At 47.6% G+C, this 10,459-nt stretch overlaps 1 protein-coding gene across 1 annotated transcript; it reads right to left on the bottom strand.

Annotated features, from left to right (window-relative positions):
• Positions 1-848: 848 nt before the first annotated feature.
• LOC144127934 (uncharacterized) lies at positions 849-10,159 on the bottom strand. The gene is made up of 4 exons (XM_077660952.1): positions 10,151-10,159; positions 5,165-5,383; positions 4,362-4,646; positions 849-1,475 (listed from the first exon to the last, which is right to left on the bottom strand). Exons 1-4 carry the CDS (start codon positions 10,157-10,159, stop codon positions 849-851), a joined length of 1,140 nt encoding a protein of 379 aa, XP_077517078.1.
• Positions 10,160-10,459: the final 300 nt, after the last annotated feature.

The following is a 10,459-nucleotide window of genomic DNA, read 5'->3' as shown; positions in this document are numbered from 1 at the left end:
TAGTGCAAACAAAGGACGGGACATTTGAAGGCACACACGGCGAGCGCTTTCCAGTGTCTCGTGACTTGTTTGCACTATCCTTCCATCAAAATATACCAATACAAACATGGTCAACTTTTCGCTCTGCTACAGTGCGCACATTGCAAAACATTCAAAAATAAAGCACAACAATATTTATCAAGACTCAGAGGTAAGCACTCAATTTTTCAGCACAGCGAACAAGAATTAGTACTTTAGTTATTTTTCACACAGCATAAAATGATTCACTAGCAAAACCCAACAGCTGCTGCACATAACTTTGGAGTGCCTATGGAAACGGTGACGGTATACACAAACGCTTTGTCACCCTTGGCAGATATGGGCGGCAAAGCCGGATGTGTTTTCTAACTAGGCGCTGCGACGTCACCCGGAGTCGTATGTCCAGGCAACACATGTTGTGCAGGTGACGCTGTAGAACCAAGCGCCCCCTCTTAAGTATTCGTTGTCAGTAATTAAGGAAAGTGGCTCCTAATCGAGTTATGTAGAATTTCTGCCGTTTTTACTGTCAGCTTACCCTTGCAGTAATGTATAAACATGGGGTTTTGAATCGAAATGATGAAATTTGCGATTATTCGTTCTGGACATCTGAAAAGATCTGAATTGCGCTAAAGTAAGGTAGCATTGTGAACGTGTAAAAACAAAAGCATCATTTATGGTACTCACTCTTAGAAACGCTACCACATTGGAAGCGAAGAAAAGCCTTCAAATCCAAGGTGTCGAAGAATAATGTGCTTTGTTGTACAAAGAGAGATATATGAGCTGAGCTCGTGTCGATCTTGACAACTCCCGAAGGAAGCGCTACAAAACAGTCAATATTGTCGCATTCGACGGCGACAGGTTTCGTGGCACTCATCCCGGTTGACGAAGGCGTTGGAGCCCAATAAACATCGGTGTCGAAGCAGAAATTCCCACTCCACCCTGTGACACTGGAACGCGGTGCCTTTATCCGTCACCGACGGAGCGGCAAAAAACGGAAGGCGAAGCTGCGAAGGTTCGCACAACTGTGACACCGGCAGCAGGCATCCCCGCTCCCGACGTGTCCGCGAATCGTTGCACTGCGCGCCGCACACGGCCGCAGTGTCAAAGACGGGTGCCGAGGCCAGCGGGCATCTGCCACCCGCAAAGGACCATGGGACACACTTGCGGCCGTCGTGGAACCACCAGTCACCGCGAGCGTCTTCAGCAGTGCAGGCTACGAACCGCGGCTTCTGAACGCAACGGTGCTCAGGAGCCCACCGGCCCTTGACACAGGCCGCCAAGCAGTCCTCGATGGAGGCGAATTGGTTCGGACTGCGGTTGCACACGTGAGCCATCTGCACTGTCGCAGATAGGCACGATCCTTCGTCCGGGTCATAGAAGAACTGCGCCGCTCCGTTGACATTGCAGAAGGACTTGTGGACGGTTGGGCAGACTGTGCCATCCTTGTCGTTGCTGCTCTGCATGCGGAGAAGTAAGCTTTGATTATCCGCTCCTAGCGTGGCTCTCTAATATGGTAAGTTACGGGGCAGTGGATGGTACTGAGCACATAAGCAGCGCTAGTGCTGACTGGGGCAGATGCACAGTTTCCTTCCCAAATATATAGGCTACGGAGCTCATGGCCCGAGTGGACATCAAATATTTTTGCGTGGTTCATGTGTTACTTTTGTCATGTGCTTCCCAAAAGTGAAGAAGCACGCATACGGATGGATGAACCTTGAGCCGATCCGTGTGTTTCTTGACTTAGTCTTGTTGACCATCCGGCGGATTATGATTAAGAACATGCCGAACGAACTCGCTCCAAAGGATATATGTTCACGGATATGTTCCGTGTTAAGATTATGATGTGTGTAAACAGGCGAGAACTGTTAATTTTGGCAAGCTTTCCAGGAGTGACGGAGCGGAAAAGCTGTTGAAAGTAATATTACGGTCGGCAGCGGTTACGATCGCATTAGTAATCCGGTTGCTTTGCTGAAAACTCTACGAGTGAACACTAGCGTAAGTGAACATTCTTCAGAGATGAAAGTAGAACTATGTTTTTCTACAATAACTGGCAATTTTTTTCAGATTACCTCTTCCTATCTCTCCGCACTACCGTCAGGATATGAGAGGAATATTGCTGCTGCAGCCTAATGTTCCAGCGCAAAAAACCTTATTTCTCCCTTCTGCGTCGCTGCATACGCTCCGCCATTAATACTGCGTTAAGTCTAAAAACACTTTTAATAGGCTAGGGTCATATCGCGTGAACACTGTGAGCCCGAAATGGGGAAGGACATTTCCAAACTTGTTTCAACAGCCGATGGTTCATTGATATAGAGGATAAAGAACAGGCATAGATAGGTACTTGCGGAGCGAAAGACATATTCTCTCCAAAGCCGGTGGTGTGCGGAAATGCCGAAAAACTTTACTAGCCGAACTGAAACACTGGTCTGCCTCGAGACTGAAGTCAAGATATTTTAGGCTTAGATTGCAAAAATGCGTTATGATTTTTATTTCAGCCTAGCGTGGACATCAGATACGTTACAGTCTTTGATACGCATGTTATTGCTTTGAAACTTGCTCTAGGTCGAGTTAAAATCAGTGGTTTGAATCAGGCTTGTTAGGCAAAATATACCGCCCTCTGTGGAAGACAAACGGGTACACATGGCACTGTCACGGCCTTACGGCGCGCAAGTCTAGAAGCCACGGAGGAAGACTTGACTTGCTCCGTGCTAGAAGTTCAGCTCGAGAAAATTGCTAAAAATGAAACAATATTATACCGCAGAACAATGCTAATCGTGTCCTATGCAGAAAAAGACGTTTTTTAGGACCTTTGTATTACACTTTGGCACATATATGTCAAAACTCTGCTGAGACCAGAAGAAACTAGCCCCATGTCACTATGCAGACAGTACTGCCGAAAAAGATAAAATGAAGAATTCAGTTTGAGGCTCTCCTAGACACTGCGTTACATGTCCATTAAAAACTGAAAAAAATCTACCGAAATCTAACGAACAGCGGACCTAACGTGGACAGAAGAATTAAGAGAATAGAAGGAATAAACTACCTTCTGCAGTGTGACAAAAAAAGTTACTGGTAAACGTTCCTGGCAGCCAAAAATGAGGCTTAAGCTACTTTTGTGAAATATTTTCTATCTTCAGGAGGAGTCTTCAGACTACATTAGGCAAAAAATAAAATTGACGGGATTCGTTTCAGTTTGTGTATCAACGGGCAAAAACACGTTTTAACTCAACTGCAATGTCACGTGCGATGAAAACTCGCAATTTTCCCAACTCCGTCGCTTATTCCACTCCCCAAAAAGGTCTCTCACTACATTACGGTGCAATTAAACCTTTCTAGTTGTTTGTAACACACCTCGCCGTCCATGTTGATGGAGTTTGTATACATGCATGCAACCTCTGATTTTTGTGATACGTTTTGTGCTTATGTTTAAAGTTGACGAAGGAAAATATTTCTTTTTGAACAAGCATTATGGTTCGAGCGGTTCTTTTTAGTACGCGTCGTTTATAATTAGTCTTACATGTTTAATGCAACCTTCAAGCCATAGTTGTTTTTTTGTGGTTGTAAAGCTAATTTCTAAATGCTTTACTAGGCGCCAGTCAGTTGCTAAGATACAAAAAATCAATTAACTCTTCCAGGAGGGGACGAGAAACAGCATTTAATAAAACATCGAGATGGGTCGTTGGGATTTTTTTCACCATCTAACTAGACATATTCATTATATTTGTGGCCACGGGTGTTTAGAAAATACTTGGTTTGGTGTAGTAGAACTAAAGCTAATAATGGCTTGCATTACACACAATATTAAAATGTACGGAAAATGAAATCTGCGCGACCCACAACCGTCTGGACGTTTCCTAATCATTCTCTGCAGAGGGTAGCTGTACGTGACGGAACTAAGGACTCATAATTCTTGAGGGCGGGCAATCGATTTACGTGTTCAAAACTGGAAATGAAAGCCATGATAAACATAGTTGTGCGTTAGTTTTTGAAGGTGGTAATCTACCTTGACCTTCGATGCTTCATCATGAACTAATCACGCGCGCAACCTGTACATATTTATTATTGCGTAAATAGTTTTTGTGTATACTACCTCTCCACCCTATTTTCTCTGCCTGTCCCCTCACCTCTCTCATTTCATTTGTCCATTCTGCCAGCTATCCTTTATTTCCGCTGTCCAAGCTTAGGTGCTTCAGTATCGGCGGCAGATGGCGGGGTTAGCGAAAACCTTTTCCTTTATTTTTATTATTATTTTAATCAACCCCTACTACTACTTGACCATCGGGTGTATCCTACCAGTCAGCACCACTCGCGTGCGCTTATCTTCGTTTAGTTGCAATACGCACGGGGGAATCACTGACGTTAGTAGTAGGGACGGGTGGATCCTTCATGCCTTGCTTGTCTGAAGCCGTTTCGTTCGCGCCTGGTGACCGATCAGGCGCTGTGGTTTGCTCGGGCACCCGTGTCGGCGTCGGCTTCTCAGTGGTCATGTTCCCAAGACTGGTCTTGCTGGTAGTGCGGGTCGTATGGCCTCCGCTGCTCTCAGTTGTTGGTGAACGCGTTTCCGTTGGCGGTTGGGTGGTGGTATGCGTCTCGGGTGAACTGGGTGCATCTTTCATCTTCAAGGAGCCCTAGAAATAAATAACTTTAATATTAGCCATACGTTTTTAGGAAAAGTCTATTGATACCTAATGTAGTCGCAGTTGCTCCTGCTATGAGTAGATTGCTGTATCCAAGGCTTCATGACTGCAGTGCTCGTAAGGCCGACAACCAACACCGATCAAATCATCTCGCCTATACTACAAGTGTAAAAAGATTAATCTTCCTCTTAAATAGAAATATATCTAGAGAGCGCCATAAATCAGAGGAGTTAAAAAAAATAGTGCTCTCGATCAGCCCAAGTTACCTACAAACCCAGTTGGTGAGCATTCGCCAGTAGGTGAGTATTCGCCTAAAAACCCAAAGAGAACAAAGTTAAGTCTAGCGTGACCTATACGGCGTGCTGCAAGCTCACTCCCTAACAAGGGTGACTAAAATCATTTAAGTTCTGTTTGCCGCAAGCCATCATGCAGCACACTATCTCCACGACCACGGCGTTCCGAATAAATGAATACCTGTCCAAGACTTTTGAATAGTGCAGCCGACTCACCTGGTGAGGCGCAGGTGCATCCGTAGGTGGCGGGCCCAGCGTCAGGTCGAAGATGCGCGGGTCAGGCTTGCGCAACTTGTTGACTTGGTTCCCACCAACCGAGAGTGTGTCTTCTGTCATATCTGCTGTGCGCGCGTACATGTGAATGCCGAACACGATCACCGCCAAGGTGAGCAGCATCGCCAGACTGGTGAGCATGCGCAAAATAACACGGGGAACCTGCGCATTGCAAAAAAGGGCACAATGTCATTAAGAAAGGGGGGGAGAGCTACTTAGTCCATTGTGTTCAGGCCTCCGGTTTCAGTGCGGGAGCATGAATAGTGGCCATTCCGGGCATTACGACATAGTGTGTTCGTACGTTTGTCTGAAGCCTGCTTTGTGGCAGGCTGCACAACCGATTGTAAGGAACCATCCCAGGTGTATATATATATATATATATATATATATATATATATATATATATATATATATATATATATATATATATATATATATATATATAAACACCAAGTGTCCTAGCTGAATCTAACCAAGCTGAATGTAACCAACCACGGAATGTTCCAGCGGCGTGAAATCCAGTGTGGTTTGTTTACAGTCGCGTGACATAGCAGTACATTTTTCGTTATTGATAGATAATAATTATGTCTAATTAGCTAACTTTTCAACTTTTGACTTAAAATCAGCTGACGCAAACGTTCGTGCAAAGTTACCGTTTACGTAAAGTAGTTTTTTACCTGCCTTAAACCATAACTCGCACAATAGACAACACCACGCGACAACGATGGAACTTGAACCTCGCAAGATATGTGTTAGAGAACGAAATCCTTTTTTCTTCTGAAGAGAGCCCCCCGATGAGCCTTTGTGTGCACATTGGGGCGGAGATGTGAGCCAACAGCTGTTTACGCGATGGCTTCCTTTTAAAGCCAGTAAATGAAGCTACGTCAATCGTACCTTGGTGGAAACAACGCTGCTAGCTGTTTTTCGAGATGATCTGCAACTTTTCCATTGACACTTCTTTCCTCAATAACTATAAAATCGGCTATCTAGACCGATCTAATTGACTTTAAAGATCGAAAAAAGGATACTTCTGACTAGGCCATGCGACACTGAACAACCCTACGTTGGTTTCACTGGTGGTTTCACTGGGCTAGAACACTCGTCTTTTATTTAAAGCTTGGTGTCATTTAGCTGCGACACCTGGCGTATATACTACGGACTTAATGGGATTAGCCAATGGAACTAATCAGTGAGGCCATGTGACGCCAAAATATTGTGACGTCATCCATACGTCTGATGACGTCATGCCTACAGCCAATCAGAGTACAGCAACAAAAAGTACACATCGTCTAGTGATAGCATCGGAGATCGAAGAGTGGCGATCGGATGTTAACGGAGAGGGAAAGTAGGTGTTGAAAGCCTGAGCCACCGACATAGCGGCAAACGCTAATGCTTCCGCATATCTACAATGCAGTCTCTGCAGTCTTTGGCGCTCGGCTGCTGACCCGAAAGGCGTGGGTTTCGATCTCGACCGCAGCGGTCGAATTTCGATGGAAGCGAAATTCTAGAGGCCCGTTTACTGTGCGATGTCAGTGCACGTTAAAGAACCCCAAGTGGTCGAAATTTCCGGAGCCCTTCACTACGGCGTCTCATAGCCCGAGTCGCTCTGGGAGGTTAGACCAATATAAACCTAAACCAAACCATCTCGCCATTTCTTCACACAGAGACAGGCTGGCGCCAACTAAGAACTGCAACTCAGTAACTATCAACTATAATCAGTTAGTAGCTGACGCCAGTCTTGTCTCTTCACGTTGTCATTTGTGCAAGAGCTAACAGCACGACCAGTCTAAAGCCGCTGCAGAAGAATTCAGGAAAATTGAGTGTATAGATGGTTTATGGTTTTTTAACGTCCCAAAGCATCCAATGCTATGAGGAACGCCGTAGTGAAGGGCTCTGGAAATTTCGACCCCCTGGGGTTCTTTAACGTGCACTGGGATGTATTACGCAGAACTGTCTCTATGGCTTTGTAGGCACTGCGCTCACTCTACGGAAGTTGAAACCCATTAGATTCTTTCAATTAACACGAAGGGACGCGAAAATGGTTCATATCCTTTTAGTACGTTTTGTTTTAAGCGCAGGATAAAAAAAAACACGATAAACGTCGCCCAATCTCTACAGTGCGCATGCATGCCGAAAATTGCGCCTCTGAAGCAGTCTTGGTATCACTTCATCGAGCCGCACCTGGGGCAGAAGGAAAACAAACAAACAAAAAAGTCTGGCCGCAAGAAAAGCGACGACGCGCCGTCTGCCCATGGAAGTGGCGCCACAGTTCTATCGCTGATAAGTGAGTCAGCGCCGACCGCCATTGAAAAGGCCTGCAGTCGACAGTAGTGGGCATGCGCAAGTGGCTGATTCGCGGTTAAAAATGCCACCGACGAAGACCGCCGGTCATTCTTCGTGTTTGCTAGGAGCGAGAGCTTATTTTCGCCGTAAAAGCGGAAGTGGTGCTGGACCTGCCTCTGTGCGCGTTTCCAATGGGTTGCTGTGATTTTGACCGTCTACCGGAGACGCATGGATGCCGTTGCACTCACGGACTACCGACGACTGCCGAGGAATACGCCTCTCCGAGCCAGGCCGTCGGCATCGAAGGTGAGTGCGAGGCAAGGCCTCGCGGCGAGGGCGACATGTTTCCGTCAAACCTTTTAGTCAAAATTTAAGCTTCACTCGCACTGTTCCCGCGAGCATTGAATAATAACCAGCAAACAACACGCAGCATGTAGAGGAGAGGTTTCATGGGCTGTCGCCATCGGGTTTCTGGTTCGTGACGCAAGCGAGGCGAGCTAGGATTCGCGGCGCGCATTCAGCTCTAGGTTTAGCTCACACTAGTCAGGTCAGCTTTAGGTATTGAGCCAGCGACGAAACTTCGTATGCAGGGTGTTTCACCTAAGACTTTGCGCAGTTTTTGAAAGTGGGCAGTTTGAGTTAGAAGAGCGCCTTTTCCGGCATACCTTTGCCGGCGGCGTGGTGCGTCGGAGTACAGCTAAGGCGTGGTAACTAGCACGCTGGTTAAGTAATACTGAATAGTTTAATAACCGCCTTTTTCTTTTGGGTTCCTTGATAGTTGTGGGACGTGTAGCCTACCGCAAGTTTTATCCATTTCAGTTTTTGGAATTTTGGGGGCGTGGTTGCCCTCGCACTGTGGCCCAACTAATATTGGCTACATCACACAAAAGTACGTGCGCGAGAGGCCTACGGGCTTAGCAACCTTTGCACGTAACTCGTGGAAATGGCCAAAATTTGTTAGGCCACAGCGCCGAGGGTGGCTGCGTTTTCGAAATTCTGGAGTGTTCTGGATGTTGCTTACGGTGGGCTGCACGTCTCTAAGATATTGGGGGATTTAACAGTGATAGTTAGAAGGTTGACTATTCAGTGCTGCTTAACCGGCACTCTAGTTATCCCGCTTTGGCTGTATTATGATGCACTACGCCGCTGGTGCACTACGCACTATGCCGAAAGGGTCGCCCTTCTACCTCAAAAAGCCTATTTTTGGGAATTGCGTGCGGTCTTGGGTGAACACACCCGGTATGGAGAGCTTTGCTCGCTGCCTCAACGGGGTTTATATATGCGAGCTCGCTATCGTTTGTGTCACGAAACAAAAGCTCGTTCCGAACGCCGTTGCGACCAAGCCACTATGTCGTGCAGCCGAACTCCCGGGCGCGCATATTCTTTTGAGACATGTGGCTTGTGGCCGTACACGGTGCTCGGAAATTCTCGCCAGCCTCGTCGAGCAACTCCGAAGAACGGACGCTGCCTACGGTCTGCGGCACATCGTGTTTCCGCTGCAGCCAAGGTCTGTTCGGTTTTCTTAATTGTTTCAGCCCCGCGGCGCAACGGCTTCAGTCGCGCTCACTTAGCCCACCACGGTGAGTACAAGGAAGTGCGATATGCTTGCGTGTATGTCATTCCTTGTTCTTTTTTTCTTTGCAGATGTGCTCATTCCAGCATTCCCGCACTTAATCCAACGGCACTGGTGCATTCGGCCCGCAATGTCATCTGGACTGATATGGCAGTTGCGGGTCGTGCAAGGTTCCTTTCGTGCACCCTCTGCCTCCTGTCACAAACGTTGTACTGTCGGCTGCTTTGACTGCACTGCATCGCAGCGTCCTTTCCCGCGTTTTCGGTAAGCAGGACCACGAATTATCGAAACGAAACTGGCATGGCTGCAGATGAAAGCAGTGCCCCCCAAGGCTGCTTAATACCATGGCGCCGCTGAAGACGGTCCAGGATGTAGTTCAGTTGAAGCTCTCGTGGAATAAGCCACGTTCGTTCCCGACAGTGCAGCTAGTGTACAGTGTGACCCTTTGATGACTTCGGAATGCTGACGACATCCATGGCTACATGAAGAGGGCTTGATCGCTCTGGTTGGTGCATGGTGATGGAAATGGTTGCACAGTGCTAGCAGACGGAATGGAAGAGAACACAGAATATGTCTGTTATTCTCTTGCGTCTCGTCTGTTCGCTCTGCTCGGTCGTTTCCATCTATGGTTGCATTTCGCAAAGGTTACCTTTTTGTTCTTTGCAGACATGCCGGCTTAGGGTCTCACACAAGGACACCACGGAGCCGCCTCAGCAACTGCGAGCTCAGAACTCTGGTCTCGGTCCGGCATCCATGTACCGCGCAAGATACTCCCTTCTTGGCTCGCGTTTCTGCTGCCTCCCGCCACAAACGCTGTACTGTCGGCTGCTTTGACTGCACTGCATCGCAGCGTCGTTTTCTGCGTTTTCGGTAAGCGAGACCGCGACTTATCGAAACGTGAAAACTGGCATGGCTGCAGATGAAAGCAGTACCCCCTAAGGCTGCCCAATACCATGGCGCCGCTGAAGGTCTAAGATGTAGTTCAGTCGAAGCTCGCGTGGAATAAGCCACGTTCGTTCCCGGCAGTGCAGCCAGTGTACAGTGTGACCCTCGGACGACTTTGAAACACTCACGGCATCCATGGTTGCAAGAAGAGGCTTGATCGGTCTGGTTGGTGCATGTTGATGGAAACGTCCGAACAGCGCTCACAGACCGGATGGAAGAGAACACAGAGCGTGTTCTCTTCCATCCCGTCTGTTCACGTTGTTCAGGCGTTTCCTTCTATGGCTTCATTTGGCGAAGGTTTCTTTTATCTTTCCAGATATCGTGGCTCAGAGTCTTCCTTGGATGAGGAGAGCACGGAGCCGACTCTGGAAGTCCGAGCTCGGATCTGTGGCCCCGGTCCGGCGCCTATGCACGACGCAAGGCAGTCCCTTCCTGCC

This window comes from Amblyomma americanum, chromosome 1, assembly GCF_052857255.1.
Source record: "Amblyomma americanum isolate KBUSLIRL-KWMA chromosome 1, ASM5285725v1, whole genome shotgun sequence".
Classification (NCBI taxonomy): domain Eukaryota; kingdom Metazoa; phylum Arthropoda; class Arachnida; order Ixodida; family Ixodidae; genus Amblyomma; species Amblyomma americanum.
Note: the sequence above shows the minus strand (reverse complement) of the source record. Positions and strands in the feature narration are given on the sequence as shown.

What these genes read in the sequence shown, in the direction of transcription:
- LOC144127934 (XM_077660952.1), bottom strand. An exon ending in ATGCACCTGCGCCTCACCAG is followed by an intron (nt 4,647 to 5,164) that starts GTGAGTCGGCTG and finishes ATTTATTTCTAG; the next exon opens with GGCTCCTTGAAGATGAAAGA. An exon ending in CTAACGTCAGTGATTCCCCC is followed by an intron (nt 1,476 to 4,361) that starts GTGCGTATTGCA and finishes CTCCGCATGCAG; the next exon opens with AGCAGCAACGACAAGGATGG.